Below are 20,543 nucleotides of genomic sequence, written 5' to 3' on the forward strand. Positions count from 1 at the left end.
GCAAACCAGGTACCATTACACCTGAGTGAACTGTGCCGCCTTCAGGACAGGGGCCCTTCCTCGGGGCGGGTGGGAAGGCAGCACACAGGAGGCCAGGGCCCAGGGGGCTCTGGAGGGTTAACTCCGCATCGCAGGGCGGGAGGGTTGCTGGCCAGGTGTGATGCGAGTTGTGTGAGACCACAGTGCTGGAAGCTGGGATTTCGTTCTGTATGCACAGGCTTTAGGGAAGGGATGTTGCGGCAGATCTGCTTAGGAGCTCATGCCAGTGGCAGAGAACTGGGTGGGTTGGAAAGCAGAGGCAGGGCGGTGATTTAGGACAGCGGTCACCAACCTTGTGGACCTCACGGACCACCAGTGGTCTGCGGACCACCGGTTGGCGACAGCTGATTTAGGGAGACAGTGTCCAGTGAAGATGCCACGGGATAGGAGAGGGCTGGGTGTGAAGGATGCTCAGTGGTAACTATAGGTGTCAGTCGGCCTCCAGATGTTGGGAGAAAGATGGTAATTTCCAAGTTCTGCCTTGGGGTGACCAGTGGGTGCTAGTGCCATAAACAGATACAGAAATACAGCATGCAGGGGTGGGGCAGGGGTTCCGTGTTTGGATTCGAGACAGGTCTGTCCTGTGGTTAGTGAGATGAACAGAGGGAAGCCCAGAAGGGAGGTCAGGGCTGGTGATGGAGACTGGACCAGGCACTGCCAACTGTGAGTTAAACCGTGGGAGTATATCTGAGCCAGACAGTGGTCAGCAGGAAGAATGCACAGGCCGAGTAAGAGAGGGGAAGAGGCCTGGCCTGGAGGAGTGGAGTGGGGGAGGGACAGGGAAAGCAGAGGGGGCGGGAATGGTCAGCAGGCCAAAGGCTGCTATCGCTCCCACTGAGAAAGGACTCCAGGTACCTGGGTGGATTCGGGGATCAAGAGGGCAAGGCAGCTCCTGCGTGGAGGAGAAGCCGGCTTCATTTACTGACCTAGTTGATTCCTGCCACTGCCCTGGGACTTTGGCATTGTTTTGCCTGCTGTGCAGCCAAGGACACCGAGGCAGAGGCATGGTGAAAGGAGAGATGGTGTTACTTCCGTTTCAGGGGCACTTGCCCTACACCCGCATACCAACTCAGTTCTCAGCACCTCTGAGAAACAGCGTTGGATGCATTTGTCCCCGGGATGCCATTTTTAAGTCAGAGGTCAATGTTAGTAGACACTGATTGGGAAGAGGTAAGTCAGTATTACTTGGCATTGAAAATTTCATCATGCTTTTCTCAGGCAGGTTGTGTGTGTGAGAGAGTGGGGGAGAGAGAAAGCAGTGGGCATTGAATCCTTATGTACACAAATGCCTAAAATTAAAGGAGTTACACAGAAGCTTGAAAGATCTAGTGAAGTTACATCAGTCCTAATGGGCTGGAGTCCGAGTGAGACCAGGCAGGGGTTTTCAGTTTTGTCCTCTTGTCCCAGAACTGCCCGGGGCCAGCAGAGAGGCACACGCATCGCTTTAAGGAAAACAAAGCCCTGGGGGCTTCCTCCAGACTCCAGGGGCAGGTGACCTCACTGTCTCACATTTCATTAAACGGGATGGGATGGGGGGCGGGGGGGCGGGGAAGGGGGCTCGGGGAAAGGAGCCGAGTTTTCTAAACTCAGTGGAGCTGGTGGAGGATGCTACCTGACTCAAGTGTGGCCGCAGTTTTGACGCTCTTCCAAGACATTTGTGCCTCTCTGTTCCCGCCCCTTCCTGCTGTTTTGCAGATACATCCACCAGGGAATTGTGTGTCAGGAAGGTGTGATTTTATTTAGTTTGTCCTTGAGTCCTGGTTTGCTCAGCACCTGTGTGCAGCCCACAGCCCTGGGGAGCAGGTAAGTGCATTAGGAAATAATTCTTTACGTTCAATTTCAGGCATCAGAGTCCTATAACTGCCCTTTCATTATTCGCGTGTGACAATTCTGCTCAGCTATTTGCAAAGTAAAAAGGCAGATGTCTGCAGAGTTTTGGGTAGGAAAGGAGTGAGCCAGTTCCAAAATTCGTTTGTGAGGAAGAGGCTGAATAGGAGATGAAGCAGATTTTGACATTCTTCCGCCAGAGCTCTGAACTGGCTGGGCGGAGGCCTGAAACCGTAGAAAGCCATAGAACGAGCAGACTTTTCTAGAGCAGCTCGTCGATAGTTTTGCACAAATTTTAATGTGTGCGTTTATATTTATGGCTATCTAATTTACACTGTAGTGTTTTTTTTTTTTAAGCCCCTCAACATATGTTGAAGAAGGAATACCTGAAGTGTATAGCATATAGAGCACATGGAAGAAAATGTATTCGGTGAAGGCAATTCAGAGATTTTTAGATTCTTAACTGCCAGCTCTGGGGCGAGGGGGGGTGGTGGCCGGAGGGGTTGGGGTGGGGATTAGTTCATCCCCTGCCCAAAGCAGCAGGGGCTCAACGGCTGCTCAGCCTATGAAATCTTAGTATTGAAACCTTCAGCCTTGGCCATGAATTAGTCATCATGTCCTTGGGGATTGAGTAACCTTTCATCAAGAAATTCAGGATTGAAGGAGAAATCTAAGTCAAGCATAGAAGAAACAATCCAGAAATAAGAAGTTAACTGAGTAAGAACCTATTTTATTTGGGATTGAAAAACAGTAACTCGAGAGTCATTTGCAGCCTGTGTCCTGAGCCCCAGCATGTCAGGCTGTGAGATGGCAGCTGCTTCCTGAGGTGTCTGCATTCGAGTTGATTGTATTGATCTGCTCAAGGCAGTGACCATTGTCGGCTTCCAATATGTCACCTTTTGCCTACCATGAGCGATGCCACTGTGAACATGGGGCAGAACCAGCTGCTGGAGACCCTGCTTTCAGTGCTTTCGCATGTACACCCAGGGGTACTCTAGCGGCCGTGCTGTTTATAATGTGCTTTCATGCGCATGGGGACCACATGTGGTTTTTGCAGCAGCTCTCTGGGGTAAGTTATCTTCCAAGCTGGCTGCCATGGAAGTCCACACCGTCCTCACCCCAATAAGTGACCGCAGCTTTCACAGCGGAAACCTTGCATGCGTTAAGGTGGAGGCTTAGCTGTGTGTGGAGGACCCCGCATAATGGTAGCTCAGTTAATAGCATATTTCTCTCTCACGTCAAAGATGGGCTAGCAGGTCTGGTCTGTGGCGCCATTAGATATCAGGGTTTTTCTATCTCCTTTGAGGTGTTCAAGATGGCTCAGGGTCCCATGCTCACGTCAGCCATGGGAAAGGGGGAGGGGCAAGGGAGGGCACACCATTTCCATTTAAGGACCAAAGTTGCACACATTCCTTCTGCTCACTTCTCACTGGCCAAAATCTAGTTTCATAGTAATATCCTCGCTGCAGTCCTCACCAGAAGCATTGACAAGGATTCGATTTCATAGCCAGTCACCTCAAGTGACCTAAACAGTTAAAACCAAGACAACCTTCTTTCCTTCCTTGTTTCCTCCCTCCCTCCCTCCCTTCCTTCCACTCATTCATTTAGTCACTGTGTCATTCGACAAATATTTGATTGTGATATACTGAAAAAAAGAATGGGAAAGATGCAGTCGCTATCTTCAAAAAGCTATAACCTCGTTTGGTGCTGGATAAGAACCCTGGTCTGGATGCAGAGTGAAGGCCACACAGACGGGTGGAGATGGCTGTGATCCAGAAAGGGGGAGGGGAAGAGAGGGAGGGAGGGAAGCATGGGATTGTGGTCCTAGCTCTAATGCATTTGGAGAGATAAACAGACAATAAAATTCAAGTATAAGAACTGGTTGAACTCATGAAACAGGATCCAAACCATGGCTTTGTGAGAGCACAAATGTAATTGTTTTATTTTTTTAAAGTAACATACAAATTCTATTGCATGCCTTATGCAAACCCTTCTGTCCCTTTTATTAGAGACTTATTTTACTGCTCAGTTAGCAGCTAAGTATATTCAATTATTTAAAACCAATTGCTGAAGGTTGTCTACAGGGTAGGCATGAGGTAAAGCAAGCGAGCTATGATCTCTGCCTGTATGAAGCATGCCAAAACTAGTGAAAAAATTGGAGAAGAATGAATGTTTGCTTTATCTCAGCTCTTCTCTAGCTGAAAAGCAAAATGGAGTTTATCACAATTTGATACTTTTACTATCTTGTAAGCTTTTAATTACTGGCACAATTGTAACACATTTAAAAAAAATTAAAAAGTAAAAAAATACAGACCCTTTAATAGAGGTTGACCTGTGCAATTTAGATTTGAGTACTACCAGTCACTTCTGAGTTAAACAAAAGAGGCTGGTGTAGATTATTTATGGACTTGGGCTCCAAGAAAACAACTCAATTTCCTGAAAAGGCATATGTCTGTAACTTCAAAGGGAAACATCTGTATTTCCTTTCCCCAAAATACTCTATTTGCCTCAAGGCCTGTAACATTCAGAGGCCTCCATAAGATGGTGATGTAATTTTTTGCATGGCAGTCTATCGGGTTTTAAAATATATATACCTAGAAATATGTTTATAGACACTGTAAAAACAGCATTTTTTCTAAAGGAAGAAAAAAACATCCCACCATTTAAAAACTACCATGTTCAATTGGGTCTATTTGCTTCTAGCTTTTGTCAATATGCATAATCACAGAGGCGCATTCATAATGTGCATGGCATTTTAGTCTACTTTTTAAAAATTCAACTCTACACAACTGATAGCTTTTACATATTTCTACATGACCTTCATAATCATTTCAGTGGTTACATAATATTCTACTATCTAAACTACTTATTGTTCCACATTGTGTAGTGGCCATGTCTTCATTACTACAGGTAACGCTGGGGTTCATATCTATGGCACACAAACTTCGGGGTATTGAGAAGAATTTGGGGGATGAGATTACTGGGTCTTAGATACGATGTCCTTTCTCTTTAACTTTCTAAAGGGCTGTGTAGACGTCCATTGCCTTCTGCAGAGGTTCTGGCTTCTAACCAGTTGCACTAGCCTTCTGTTATTATTTTTTTATATCCGAAGTTATCTACTGTAACGTATTCATTCCACTCTATACATATTTATTCATCCTACTATTCCAGGCTTAACACTGAACACTGGGACTACAAGAATGAAGAAAATACAGTCAGATGGGAGCCAGGTTTTTCGTTACACAATTACCTAAACAAATGTAACCCTTTGCCATGAAAGAGAGGGGCAGGGTGCTATGTGCCCCTTCCAGGGGAGATGGACTGGTCAGGTGGGGCCTACGCATCCCCAGTGTTCACACTGCTGGGGGACTTGCCGGTGTTGTTCTCTTTGTCTAGAACATTCCTTCAGATCTCAGCCTCTGCTTCACCAACCTTGTCTTAGCTTCTGATAAGGCTGGAAAGCAAATCAATAGTTTGGAGGAGCGGTTTGAAAGTGTACTTCTCACACTGCGTGCCCAGGTGTGTGTGAGCATGCGCCCTTTTTCACAGTTCCCGCAAAAACCAAACCTTGACTCAAAGGAGACATCTAATCGTAGTAGGACCACTTAGAACACTTCAATATTTTTAAATTAAATTTTTATTGTCTAAAATACACATAAAACCATTTTAACCACTTTTAAGTGTGCGGTTCAGTGGCATTAGAGACACTGACATTGTTGTGCAGCAGCATAAAGCTTCAGAGCTTCTCCGTGTCAGCGGGCCAGAGTTTCCTTCCTCTTTAGGGCTAAGCCACATTCCACCGCATGCATAGACCACATTTGCTATACGTTTATTGGGTTCTTCCACCTTTTGACTACCATGAGTGATGCAGCCGTGAACATGGGGCAGAACCAGCTGCTGGAGACCCTGCTTTCAGTGCTTTCGCATGTACACCCGAGGGGATTGCTGAGTCAAATGCTAACTCTAGCGGCCATGCTGTATACAATGTGCTTTCATGCGCATGGTGACCTCATTTGGTTTTTGCAGCAGCTCTCTGGGGTAAGTAGGTGTTAACATCTTCTGTGGCTCTGAAAAGTGGTTTCCCAAAGTGACACGGTAAAGGGAAGTGCCCTGACTTGGAACCTGGCTTTCTCCTGGATTGCTCACCATTAAAAGTGGTGCCAATCAAATGTGTCCCTTCCAAGGACGATGTCCTTCTGGTTGTAAGCAGCTTGGTCTGCTACCAGCTTCCACCCTGACCCACCTTGACCGTCTGTGCAGGCCGCACCAGGAGTGAGGAGCAGAGGCTGTGCCATGGTCCCGGGACAAAGGTTCCCCCTTTTGATCGGTGCTTCCCTCTTTCAGGTCAGCTCTGTCATCTGCACCATGAGGATCTGGTGGCTCCTGCTTGCCACTGGAGTCTGCATAGGGAACGCGAGCTCACAGGACACGTGCAGGCAAGGGCACCCTGGTGTCCCGGGGAATCCCGGTCACAATGGTTTGCCTGGAAGAGATGGACGCGATGGAGCGAAGGGTGACAAAGGGGATGCAGGTACTTACCACCTGGTGGCCGTTAGCTGCTGTTCCATTTACCCCTTCATTTCTTTTCCCTCATTCATTCGTTCATCACCTGTGCGGTCATCACCTACTCCTCACTCACCCGTTGCTCAGCACACACTTACTGAAAGCCGCTCCACACCAGACTCTGGGCCAAATGCCTGGGTGTATATAGCGCGGGACAAGAGCGACAGGAACTCCGTCCTCATGGACTTTCTCATCTAGTGGGGGAAACCGGTCGTTAGCCATCACCTCTGCTGCTGCAGACCATTATCAGGAGTACATGATGTCAGATCTTCCTGCCTCAGACGACAGGGCAGGTATGATGGATCTTTGGCACATGGGGCTATAGAGAGACCCAATTGCTAAGTTTTTTTTTTCTTCTTTATTGATTAAGGTATTACATATGTGCCCTTATCCCCATTTCCCCCCCTCCAACACCCCCCCTCCCCCGCTCCGCTCATGCCCTCACTCCCCTGGTGTCTGTGTCCATTGGTTAGGCTTATATGCATGCATACAAGTCCTTTGGTTGATCTCTCCCCCTCACCCCCCACCCTCCCCTGCCTTTCCTCTGAGGTTTGACGGTCTGATCGATGTTTCTCTGCCTCTGGATCTGTTTTTGTTCATCAATTTATGTTGTTCATTATCTTCCACAAATGAGTGAGATCATGTGATATTTATCTTTCTCTGACTGGCTTATTTCGCTTAGCATAATGCTCTCCAGGTCCATCCATGCAGCTGCAAATGGTAGGAGTTCCTTCCTTTTTATAGCAGCGTAGTATTCCATTGTGTAGATGAACCAGGTTTTTAATCCACTCATCTGCTGATGGGCACTTAGGCTGTTTCCAAATCTTAGCTATGGTGAATTGTGCCGCTATGAACATAGGGGTGCATATATCCTTTCTGATTGATGTTTCTAGTTTCTTGGGATATAGTCCTAGAAGTGGGATCACTGTATCAAATGGGAGTTCCCTTTTTGGTTTTTTTTTTGAGGAAACTCCATACTGTTCTCCACAGCGGCTGCACCAGTCTGCATTCCCACCAGCAGTGCACGAGGGTTCCTTTTTCTCCACATCCCTCGCCAGCACTTGTCGTTTGTTGATGATAGCCATTCTGACAGGTGTGAGATGGTACCTCATTGTCGTTTTGATTTGCATCTCTCAGATGATCAGTGACTTTGAGCATGTTAAGTTTTTGCTAGAGAGCACCCAGCTGCAGTGCAGGTGAGAGTTAACGCCTCGCCATGCTGCAAGGCAGAGGACTGGTAAAGAATACAAAAATGGACACTAACCTGAAGCCATACAGCTGCTACTCGGGGATCCCTGCCTGTGCTGGGACCTGCCCCAGGGCTTGGGGACTTGGGGACAGGATCCAGCCCCAGGAAAGGAGATTTGCAAAAGTCAGGATGTGGGAGTAGTTTCTATAGTGCCAACAGATAGGCTCGGTTTTTGAATGGGGTTCTTAAGTCCTGGTTTGACCATTACCAGAATGATCCACCTGGGTTCAGGAAGAAAACATCAAAAATTCTATTGACATTTTAAAAGATGAATATAGGTGAAGAAAAACCTGAGTTTTTAAAATATTTAATACTGGCACACCTCATTTTATTGTGCTTCACAGATATTTTTAACAAATTGAAAGCAATACCTTTCCCCAGCAAAATTACACCTCACTTTATTTTGATCCTCGCTTTATTGCAATGGTCTGGAACTGAACGCAACATCTCTGAGGGACGCCTGCATATGCATTGGCATGGGTGGCCGCACGGGTCCATTTGCAGATGGACACGTGGGAACTGAACTTGTCCTGTGGGAAGAGCGGGAGCCCCACAGTGCAAACAGGTTGGCGGGGGCCTCAGGCAGTCATCAGCTGCTCTCGTGGATCGTGGTGGGTTGCAGTTAAGTGTGCCTGGGCAGGGATTTTCCAATTATACTATCAAACTACGCCAAGCAGATGGGCCTAAATCACTCCTGCCAAGAAGCTGAAGGTGGAGGGTGGACTTGATGATACAGGCTTTACAGACTCACCTGCAAATAGCAGAGCTGCCATTTCTGTTCTGCGTGTGAGCTCGTCAATGATGAACAGGTTAGGGGGCAGGTCTGACAAGAAGTCTGTAAAAACCTAGACATTATTAAGACACATGAATTTACATTTACATGCATTAAGGCGAACCTCATCCTAACTGTAAATTGTACCATGAGACATCCATGAGTTTTAACAGGAAGAATTCCAGTTAATAGGAAAGGACTCTGTGGAATGTAAGCACAAACCCTTGTCATTTTTTCTCAGTAATACATTTCATACTAGAAAAACTTCTCCAAACTTAATGATAAACATTTAGAAGCCTCTTCTGATACTTATTAATCATATCAGAAGTTTATGTATTCCTCTGTCCATTTTTTGAATGATTGAAATAATACTCAACAGGTAATTTCAGGATGAAGTAAAATTAATTCTTCACCAACAAAGGCTGTTGGAATATATTTTAAAAGCCTTTGTTAAAATTTGGTAAAACAAGGAGAACAATTACTTAGTACAGGAAGTCTGTGGTACAGATGAATGAGAGTGTAGGTGTTTCTCTTTCCTTGCTCATGTGTGTGGAGGCCCAGGGCGTTATTGGGTGGGCTAAATGAAGCAGAATGTCCCCAAGAAGCAATGTCATTTCCCTTCGACCATCGCCCTACAAATCTGCTCTGTGGGGTCTCCTACTGGACTGCATTTCCAGTAAGTCTACATCACTTTTAGGCATTAGACCTGACTCATTTCTGAGTTGTATAAAGCCCAGTCCCAAGTTTAAAACCTCAGGCTTAATGAAATCCTTTCGTCTACTCTCTACCAGCACTATAGTGGTGTGTGTGTGTGTGTGTGTGTGTGTGTGTGTGTGTGTGTGTGTTTGCCTGATCAGATTACACCTGTGCTTCATGATCCCTCCACCTTTCACTTCCTCACTGCAAGAACCACTTTTGACTCCATCGATGAGGCTGGGCCAGGGAGAAGAGGGGCAAGAAGTTATTACTTAGTTGTTGCTGTTGAAATCTGTGTTGGTGCCTCTGAGGAAGATGACCCAATGCCCAATGCTGGCTTTTCTCTTGTGAAACTCTTTTGGGGTTCTTTGTGGACCCCCTTCTGCACCATTTTCTTAACTACACAAAAACCATAAAAAAAGAACTGGTAAAAAATGAAGAATACAATATCTGAAATGAAATCAACAGCAGATTAGATAAAGTGGAGATTGAATCAGTAATTTGGAAGACAGGTAGCAAAAACACCTAATCAGAGCAGCAAAAAGAAAAAGAATTTTTAAAAATGAGGATAAGTTTAAGGGATCTATATGACACAATGAAGTGTAACAACATTTGCAATGCAGGGATGCCAGAAGGAGAAGAGAGAGAACAAAAGATTGGATCCTATTTGAAGAAACAATGACTGAAAACTTTCCTAATCTTGAAAAGGAAAAAACACACAAGTCCAGGACATACAAAGAATCCCAAACAAGATGAACCCAAAGAGGCCAACACTAAGATACATCAAAATTAAAATGACAAAGGTTAAAGACAAAGAGAGAATCTTAAAAGCAGCAAGAGATAGTTGTTTCCTACAAGGGAGCTCCCATAAAACCTCCATAATTTCTCAACAGAAATATTTCAGAACAGAATGAATTGACTCAAAATATTCAAAGTGACTAAAAACAAAGACTTACAATCAAACTACTTTATATATTAAGGCTAGCATTTAAAATTGAAGAAGAAATAAAGAGCTTTCCAGACAAGAAAAAGCTAAAGAGGTGTATTAGTACAAAACCACTATTACAAGAAATGTTAAAAGGACTTCTTTAAGAAGAAAGAAAAAAAGAGAAATATTATTATAAAGAATAAAATGGCAATAAATATATAACTATCAATAATCTCTTTAAATGTAAATGGCTTAAATGCTCCAATCAAAAGACATAGGGTAGCTGAATGGATAAGAAAACAAGAGCCATATGTGTGCTATCTAAAAGAGACCTACCTCAGAATTAAAAACATACATAGACTAAAAGTAAAGGGATAAAAAAAGATATTAAATGGAAACAAAAATTATATGGGGTAACAATACTTATATCAGACAAAATAAACTTTAAAACAAAGATTAGTCCAGCCAGAGTTGCTCAGTGGTTGAGTGTCAACCTATGAGCCAGGAGATCAGAGTTTGATTCCTGGTCAGGGCACATGCCCAGGTTTCGGACTCAATCCCCAGTAAGAGATGTGCATGAGGCAGCTGATTGATGATTCTCTCTCATCATTGATGTTTCTATCTCTCCTCTCCCTTCCTCTCTGAAATCAATAATATATATCTATATCTATATCTATCTATCTATCTATCTATCTATCTATCTATCTATCTATCTATCTATATACTAGGGACCCGTTGCAGGAACATTTCCTGCAAGACTTCTGACGGGCTTCCCTCCTGCCCCCCCACCTCTCCCGCTGTGGCGGGCGGGGAGGGGCGGGCCGAACAGGCAGGGCGCCTCCCGCCCGTCCCGCCCACCCAACCCAGCCCACCTCGCCCCGCACTCCCGACCCTCTGCGCCTGCTGACACAGCTGCCTCTGTGGCCATGCGCTGCTACCGCCTCTGATCACCCCGACCCGCCGCCCACGCTGCTGCTGCCTCCTTAGCCCCGAGCGCTGCTTCTGCGGCACCACCCGCCCACCCGCCCCACCACGCACCACCCGCCTCACCACACCCTGCCCGCAGCCACCACCGTCTCCAAGGCCACCGCAGCCTCGCACACCGCCCGCCATGCCCCGCCTGCCGCCTCCACTGCGTGCCCCGCCCACTGCCGCCGCTGCCACTGTTGTGGCTGCATTGCCGCCGCTCACACTGCCCGCCACTGCCTCAGAGGCCACCATGGCCTCGTGCTCCACAGCTGCGCCACCGCCCACCCACGCAGCTGCCATGCTTTCTGTTTTCTTCACTCCTCCCTTCCTCAGCATATGCAAATTAACCGCCATCTTGTTCGCTCTGATTGGCTGTGGGCATAGCGAAGGTACAGTCAATTTGCATATTACTGTTTTATTAGATAGGAGATATATATATATATTAAAAACAAAACAAATGCTATAATAAGAGACAAAGAAATACATTAAATAATGATAAAAGGATCAATCCAACAAGAGAATATAACCATTGTGAACATTTATGCACTCAACAGAGGAGCACCTAAATATATAAAACAAATCTTGATGGACACAAAGGGAAAGATTGATAATAATATGGCTGTAGTAGGAGATTTTTTGTCAAAATAGATTTTAACACCTCATTTACATCAATGGATATATCTTCCGGATGGAAAATCAACAAGGACACAGAGGCCTTAGATGACATACTAGACTAGATGGATTTAATTGACATTTTTAGAGCATTTCATCCCAAAGTAGCATAATATAAATTCTTTTCAAGTGCACATGGAACATTTTCTAGTAAAGACCACATTTAGGACACAAAACAAGTCTCAATAAATTTAAGAAGATTGAAATATATCAAGCATCTTCTCTGTCCACAATTATAAGAAAAAACACATACCTGAATAACTCACAAACACATGGAGGCTAAATAACATGTTGCTAAACAATTAATGGGTCAACTATGAGATCAAGGAAGAAATCAAAAGATTTTTTGAGATAAATGATAATGAAAACACAAAATCTATAGCAAAGCAGTCTTAAGAGAGAAATTCATAGCATTTCAGGCCTACTTTAAGAAACAAGAAAATCTCAAATAAACAATCTAACCTTACACCTAAGTAAACTAGGTGTAAGAATTAGAAAAATCACACAAACCAAGCCCAGAGTCAATAGAAGGAAGGAAATAATAAAGATCAGAGCAGAAATAAATAGAGTCTAAAAATACAATACAAAAGATCAATGAAACAAAGAGCTGGTTTATTGGAAAAATAAATAAGATGAATAAAACTGTAACAAGACTATTCAAGAAAGAAAGAGGACCCAAATAAATAAAATCCTATATAATAAAAGCTTAATATGCTAAGTGTCCGGTCATCTGTTTAACCAATCAAAGTGTAATATGCTAATGATATGCTAAGGCCACTCAACCGCTTGCTATGATGTGCACTGACCACCAGGGGGCAGACACTCTGACTGGTAGGTTAGCTTGCTGCTGGGGTCCGGCCAATTGGGACTGAGCGGGATGGGCCGGACATGCCCTGGAGCCCTCCCGTAGTTCCTCCTTGGGTGGCCAACCTCCCGCATCCCTCCCCGGCCGTGATTGTGCACTGGTGGGGTCCCTTGGCCTGGCCTGTGCCCTCTCGCAATCCGGGACCCCTCAGAGGATGTCAGAGAGCTGGTTTCGGCCTGATCCCACAGGCCAAACCAAGGGACCCCACTGGTGCACGAATTCATGCACCGGGCCTCTAGTAATAAATAAAAGAGGAGAAATCGCCACTGACACCACAAAAGTACAAAGGAATATAAGAAAATATTATGAACCATTATATGCCAACTAATTGGACAACCTGGGTGAAATGGATAAATTCCTGGAAACATACAATCTTCCAAAACTCAATCAGGAAGAACCAGAAAACCTGAATTGAAATGGAAAAACCAGAAAACCTAATGAACTTGAAGTAGTAATAAAAGAAACTTCCAGCAAACTAAAGTCCTGGACTGGATGGCTTCAAAAGTGGATTTTACCTACATTCAAACAAGAATTAACACCCACCTTTCTTAAATTATTCTAAAAATTCAAGAGGAGAGAAAAGTTCCATGATTATTTACGAGGCCAGCATTATCCTAATTCTGAAACCAGATTAAAGAAAATACAAAGAAAAAAAGTTGTAGTTCAATATCCCTGATGAACATAGATGCTAAAATCTTCCACAAAATATTAGCAAACTGGATCCAATTTACTGGATCCATACATTAAAAAGATCATACACCATGATCAAATGGGATTTATTCCTGGAATGCAAGGTGGGTACAATATCTGCAAATCAATTAATGTGTTATACCACATAAATAAAATGGGAAGAACTCAAAGTGTTTTCCTTAAGATTAGGAATAAGAAAGGGATGTCCACTTTCACCCCTCTTATTCAACATAGTACCAGAAAGTCTTGGCCACAGAAATCAGACAAGAAGAAGAAATAAAAGGCATTCAAATTGGAAACAAAGAAGTAAAACTGTCATTATTTGCATATGACATCATATTGTATATAGAGAACCCTACAGATTCTACCAAAACCAAAAACAAAAAAACAACAACAACAACAAAAAAAACCTATTGGAACTGATAAATTCAGTAAAGTACCAAGATACAAAATAAACATTCAGAAATCAATTGCATTTTTATATACCACTAATGAACCCTCAAAAAGAGGAAGAAAGAAAACAATCTCACTTATAATTGCATCAAAAATACCTAGAAATAAATTTCATCAAGGAGATAAAAGACCTGCACTCGGGAAATTATAATATACTGAAGAAAAAAATGGAAGAACATACAAATATATGGAAGCATATGCCATGTAAATAGATAAGAAGAATTAACATCATTAAAATGCCTATATTACCCAAAGCAATCTACAGATTCAATGCAATTTCTATCAAGGTGCAAATGACATAATTCACAGAACTAAAACAAATCATGAAAAAATTTATATGGAATCACAAAAGGCCCTGAATAGCCACAGTAACAGAACAAAGTGAAGGTGTCATGCTACCTGATATCAAACAATACTATAATGCCATAGTGATGAAAGCAGCATAATACTGGCATAAATACAATAGTTCAAAGGAATAGAATAGAGAGCCCAGATATAAACCCACACCATATGGTCAATTAATATTTGACAAAGGAGGCAAGAACATATAATGGGAAAAAGACTATCTATTCAGTAAATGGTGTTGGGAAAATTGGACAGACACATGCAAAAAAAAAAAAATGAAACTAGACTACCTTCTACACCATATACAAGAATAAACTCAAAATGGATTAAATACTTAAATGTAAGACTCAAAACCATAAAACTCCTAGAAGAAATCATAGGCAGCAAAATCTCTGACATTTCTTCTAGTAATACTATTTTCTGATATGTTTTCCTCAGGCAAGGGAAACAAACAAAAAACAAATGGGCCCAGCCAGTGTGGCTCAATTGTTGAGCATTGACCTATGAACCAGGAGGTCATGGTTTGATTCCTGGTCAGGGCACATGCCCAGGTTTCGGGCTTGATCCACAGTGTGGGGCATGCAGGAGGCAGCCAATCAAAGATTCTCTCTCATCATTGATATTTCTCTCTCCCTTTCCCTTCCTCTCTGAAATCAATAAAAATATATTTTAAAAAAATAACAAATGGGACTACATCAAACTAAACAGTTTTTGCACAGCAAAGAAAACTACCAACAAAACATAAAAACATCCCATTGAATGGGTGAAGATACTCACCAATGATATATCTGATAAGGGGTTAATATCCAAAATGTATAAAGAACTCATATAACTCAACACCAGAGTCAAACAATCTAGTTAAAAATATGGGCAGAGGACTGGAATAGACACTTTTCCAAAGAGGGCATACAGATGGCCAACAGACATATGAAAAGATGCTTAGTGTCACTAATCATCAGAGAAATGCAACTTAAAACCACAGTAAGATATCCCCTCATACCTATCAGAATGGCTGTCATCAATAAATCCACAAATAATAAGTGCTGGTGAGGATTTGGAGAAAAGGGAACCCTTGTGCAGTGTTGGTGGGAATGCAGATTGGTACAGCCACTATGGAAAATAGTATGAAGGGTCCTCAAAAATTAAAAATGAAGCTGCCTATGACCCAGTGATATGTGTGTGTGTGTGTGTGTGTGTGTGTGTGTGTGTGTGTATGTATATCTGAAGAAATCCACAACCCTAATTTGAAAGAATACTAATATATGCACCCCTATGTTTATTGCAGCATTGTTTACAATAGCTAAGTTATGAAAGTAACCCAAGTGTCAATCAATAGACTGGTGGGTAAAAAAGTTGTGGTACATATATAAAATGGAATATTACTGGGTCATACAAAAGAATAAAATCTTACCATTTGGGACTGATGAATCTAGAGGGTATTATGCTAAGTAAAATAAGTCAGTCAGAGAAGGACAAATACCATATGATTTCACTTATATGTGGAATCTAAAGAACAAAAATAAATAAGCAAACAAAATTGAAACAGACTCATTGATGCAGAACAGACTAACGGTTGCCAGAGAGGGATGGGTTCGAGGACTGGATAAAAAAAAATGTGAAGGAATTAAGAAGTACATATTTGGTCCTGGCTGGATACCTCAATGGTTAGAGCAGTGGCCTATGCACCTGAGTCTCCAGTTCAATTCCTGGTCAAGGGCACGTATCAGGGTTTCAGGTGCATCCTTGGCCCTGGTTAGGGCATGTGTGGGAGACCCACCTATCAATGTGTCTCTCTCATATCGATGTTTCTCTCTCTCTCTCACTCTTTCTTTCTCACCCCTCCTCTCCCTTCCACTCTCTTTAAAAAGCAATGGGAAAAATATCCTCTGGTGAGGATTAACCAAAAAAACGAAGAAGAAGCAGTATAAAGTGGTGATTACAAAATACTCACCAGGATGTGAAGTAGAGCATGGGGGATATAGTCAATAACGTTGTAATAACCATGTATGGTGCCCAGTGGGTACTGGAAATATTGGAAGAACACTTTGTAAAGTATATGATTAACCACTATGCTGTACACCTAAAACTAATACAAAATAATTTTAAATGTAAACCGTAAATGAAAAATAAAATGTTCAATTCAAAACATTAAAGAAAAAGAGAAGTGAGAAAGTCACCCAATGCCTCTGACATTTTTTAAAATTAATTTTTAGAGAAAGGAAGGGAGAGAGAATGAGTAATATTGATGTGAGAGAGAAACATCTATTGGTTGCCTCATGACCGGGAATCGAACCTGCCTTGTTTGATGTATGGGACAAAGCTCCAACCAACCGAGCCATACCAGCCAGGTGCCTCAGACATTCTATCACGTCCTGAGTGCTCCTCACATGAGAGAACACGATTGTGATTTATCTGTGCACATGCTCCCTTCTTGTCCTGCCTTTTGGAGCTGATTGCTTGAGAAGTCCAATTCATTTTATAATAATTCACTTCTTTTCCACAACTCAGCACCCTTACTGCTCCCTCACATCTGCCTCTCTCCAGTCTACATCACTGATTGAGACCGATATCTAGGAAAATTTGAAATTCAACTCTTGTCTTTATTTTCTCTTTTCCACTTAGGAGAACCAGGACATCCTGGTGGTCCAGGGAAGGATGGAATGCACGGACAGAAAGGGGAACAAGGTCAGAAATCGTGTTCCATTTTACCATGCTCTAATTCCGAACCATTAATGATTTAGCAGTAATTATTAAGTTCTTTCCAAGGACAAGTACTTTACTAGGCTGTGGGAATGACCCAACAATAAAGGTAACAGTTCTTGTTTTCCAGAAGCTCATAATTCAGTGCAGAGATCAGCAAACTTTTTCTGCAAAGGGCCAGATAGTATTTTCAGCTTTGCCGGCCATATGGTTTCTGTCACTACCACTTAACTCTGCCATTGCAGCGAAAAGCAGCTGGAGTCTCTATTTATATAAGTGGGGAAGTGCTTCTGGGAAACGCTACTTATGAAAAACGAAATCTGAATTTTATATAATTTTCATGTATTGTGGAACGTTATTTGTGACTACTTAAAAATGTAAATTATTCTTAGCTGTGGGCCATATAAAATCAGACAGGCGCTCCCTGGTTGGCCCAGAGGATAGAGCGTTGGCCTGTAGACTGAAGGGTCCCAGGTTTGATTCTGGTCAAGGGCACATGCCCGGGTTGCAGACTCGATCCCCAGTAAGGGGCGTGCAGGAGGCAGCCGATCAATGATTCTCTCTCATCATTGATGTTTCTATCTCTCTCTCCCTCTCCCTTCCTCTCTGAAATCAATAAAAATATTAAATAAATAAATAAATAAATAAATAAATAAATAAATAAATAAATAATAGAATCAGACAGGACACTGGATTTGGCCTTTGATGATAGCTTGCTGCAGCCTCAGTTAGTGCCTGAGCACTGAGGAATGACACTGCATTTTGACTCAGTGCCTCTACATGGAGAAGGTGGCATTGAATTGGGCCCTGAAAGGAAGGGAGGAACCGTGGCAAATGTGACTGATGGGGATGGAGAATAGTCATAATGGCTAACATATAATGTTCACTTGGTGCGAGGTTGTTCTAAGTGCTTTTCACGTATTGACTCCATACAACAGCCTGTAAGTGAAGTAATATTATTATCCCAATATTACAGAGGAGGAAACAGAGGTGGCTAGTCAGCTTGGCTAACATCCCACTGAGCATAAGTGGTGGAGAGAGGATTGAATTCTGGCTTTAAACTTCAGAGTCCATGCTCATAACCACTGCTCTCCTGTCAAGGCGAAGGAACCCGGAAGCACGGAGCTGTTATGCATATTGACAAGTAGCGCAATGTAGTTGGCACAATGGACAGGCTGGGCTGGGCAGTAGAGAGCAATGAATGCTCGCTCCCATGAGGAGCTTTTCAGGGGACATCATATAATTGTCAGTTTCCTGAAAGTAACCTGAGCTAATTCCAAAGTCGTTTCCTCAAGGATCGGCATTGTTTAGCAATCAAATAGGTGATAAAGAGTTGCACCTTGTGATGAGAGCCCTGGCACTAGCTCAGTAGTGTTTTGTGTGGGGGTGTGCAGTACACTGTTTTATCACACGTGTATACGCAATAGTAGAAAAACCAGTTGTTTTCACAGGTAATGTTTCACAAATCACTTTTTCCTTGGTTCCCTCTCTCTCTACCTAGGAGCAGATGGAAGAGTTGAAGCAAAAGGCATCAAAGGAGATCCAGGCTCCAGAGGACCCCCAGGGAAACATGGGCCAAAGGGATTTGTTGGCCCCTTGGGGGAGAAAGGCCTCAGAGGAGAGACTGGTCCTCAAGGGCAAAAGGGGGAGAAAGGTGATGTGGGTCCCATTGGCCCAGCAGGGCTAAAGGGCAACAGTGGACCTGTGGGCCCAACTGGTCTGCAGGGCCCCATGGGCCCCCTTGGAAAGCCTGGCCCCAAGGGAGATGCTGGGCCCTTGGGACCTCAAGGTGAGCCAGGAGCCCGGGGAATGAGAGGCTGGAAAGGGGATCGAGGAGAAAAAGGAAAAATTGGTGAGACTCCAGTCTTGCCCAAAAGTGCTTTCACTGTGGGGCTCACTGTGCTAAGCAAGTTTCCTTCCTCAGACGTACCCATTAAATTTGACAGGATCTTGTATAACGAATTCAACCATTATGATATAGCTACGGGAAAATTTACCTGCCACATTGCCGGGGTCTATTACTTCACCTACCACATCACCGTTTTCTCCAGGAATGTGCAGGTATCTTTGGTCAAAAATGGGGTAAAAATACTGCACACGAAGGACAGTTACATGAGCTCTGAGGACCAGGCCTCCGGCGGCGTGGTGCTGCCGCTGAAGCTGGGGGACGAGGTGTGGCTGCAGGTGTCCGGAGGGGAGAGGTTTAACGGCCTGTTTGCGGACGAGGATGATGACACAACGTTCACAGGCTTCCTCTTGTTCAGCAGCTAACGATGGAGAGTGTTTATAAACCTGCCTTGCCATCCATCAGATTTGCTAGTAGCTCTGTGAGGATACAATAGACGATGTTTCTATATTAATTACTCTCAGTATTGTAATTATCATAAAAAGGTAAAAATAGAAGCGTTATTCTTAAAGCCAATTCTATGTAATTTACTGTCTTTCTTAGAGTAAAATTTTAAATACCTGCATTTTTTATTGTAATTTTGGTATTTTTCATTGTTTTCATTATCTGAAGAATGCTTTGCCTGTGCAGTTCTTGTGGAATGTTTTGATATCATTTTCAGGCTCGAAGGAGCCATTTTCTGATTGATCTCTCACCTGTATTTCTGAGGACAGCAGGGAGAAAGGAAAATGTTTTCTCCACTTAGTGACTAATAAGAGTTTTAAGCTGGTGACAGTGAGACATCCCAGAAACGGGCACAACACTCCACTCAGAGTGTTCTAACTTGGGTTTTAATTGCCATTCAGTTCAACAAATAGTTGCTTAGTGAACCATTTGCCAGACCTGAATCTGTATTACTTTCCTAGCATTGCCATGACGAAGTACCACAGCCTGAGTGGCTTAAAACAACAGAAATTCATTCTCACAGTTCCGGAGGCTAGAAATGCAAAATCAAGGTGTTGGCAGGGCCAGTTCCTTATAAAGCCTCCAGGGAAGGATCCTTTCTTGCTGCTTCCAGTTTCTAGAAATCCTAGACATTTCTTGGCTTGTGGCAGCATCACTCCGAGCTTTATCTCTGACTTTACATGGCCGTCTTCACTCTGTCTGTGTACAAATCTCCCTCTTTTTATAGAGACACTAATTATATAGGATTAGGGCCAACACTCCTCCAGTATGATATCATCTAGTTATCAGCAGAAAATGGTACCAGGTGTTAACCTCGGTACTTGATTTCTGGCTAAGAAGGAATGCAGAGCCAAGGCTCAAACTATAAGAGAAAGTTTATTTAGAAAGTCACAGGGGTAGAAGAAGTGAGCCGTAGAAGGAAACCAGTTACAGCAAAAGAAGGGCCCTTGTGAATCTTAAGGAAGAGAGAGAGAGAGACCCTAGGGGGGGAAAGGGTGTGGAAAGGCATGTGTGTGCTGCATAGAGAGAGCAGTGCTGGGTTCTCCATCCTCAGAGCTTTTATTTGAGGTCTCAGGGGGGGATATCAATAGAATATTCACCAGCTTTCCAGATGTACCCCCTCACGGTCTCCACTGATTGATCGGCCCGAGGGGAGGGGGTCATTAGTCATTGCAGCTAGTCCTGATGTCAGCCACGGTGTTGCTCCATCTGATTTTGCTATTTCTCTGGGCCTGGAGCTGAAACACAGCTGAAGCCTAGATGTCATCTCCAGGGGTTAATGCCTAAGGGAATGGTCATGCAAGGGCTTGTAGTTTTGCCCATTGCTAGGCACCCGGGACTCTCCATCCTGGTGACCCTCTGCACCTGGCCCATCATTCCTGCTCTACTCATGCCTACCTAACTGCCTACTACAATCTTAATCTG

General features: G+C 43.5%; 1 protein-coding gene across 1 annotated transcript; it reads left to right on the top strand.

Annotated features, from left to right (window-relative positions):
- The first annotated feature begins 1,805 nt into the window (after nucleotides 1-1,805).
- C1QTNF9 (C1q and TNF related 9) lies at nucleotides 1,806-19,184 on the top strand. Its single transcript, XM_008153353.3, has 4 exons — nucleotides 1,806-1,842; nucleotides 6,211-6,397; nucleotides 16,691-16,753; nucleotides 18,270-19,184. Exons 2-4 carry the CDS (start codon nucleotides 6,232-6,234, stop codon nucleotides 19,037-19,039), a joined length of 999 nt encoding a protein of 332 aa, XP_008151575.2. The 5' UTR covers nucleotides 1,806-1,842; nucleotides 6,211-6,231; the 3' UTR covers nucleotides 19,040-19,184.
- Nucleotides 19,185-20,543: the final 1,359 nt, after the last annotated feature.

The sequence above is a fragment of the Eptesicus fuscus genome, chromosome 7 (genome assembly GCF_027574615.1).
Source record: "Eptesicus fuscus isolate TK198812 chromosome 7, DD_ASM_mEF_20220401, whole genome shotgun sequence".
NCBI lineage: Eukaryota > Metazoa > Chordata > Mammalia > Chiroptera > Vespertilionidae > Eptesicus > Eptesicus fuscus.

Bases quoted from the DNA above. Each gene is read 5' to 3' on its own strand.
- C1QTNF9 (XM_008153353.3), top strand. From the start codon at position 6,232: ATGAGGATCTGGTGGCTCCTGCTTGCCACTGGAGTCTGCATAGGGAAC. The intron at 6,398-16,690 runs GTACTTACCACC...TTTTCCACTTAG, and splicing joins GGGTGACAAAGGGGATGCAG to GAGAACCAGGACATCCTGGT. The intron at 16,754-18,269 runs GTCAGAAATCGT...CTCTCTACCTAG, and splicing joins CGGACAGAAAGGGGAACAAG to GAGCAGATGGAAGAGTTGAA.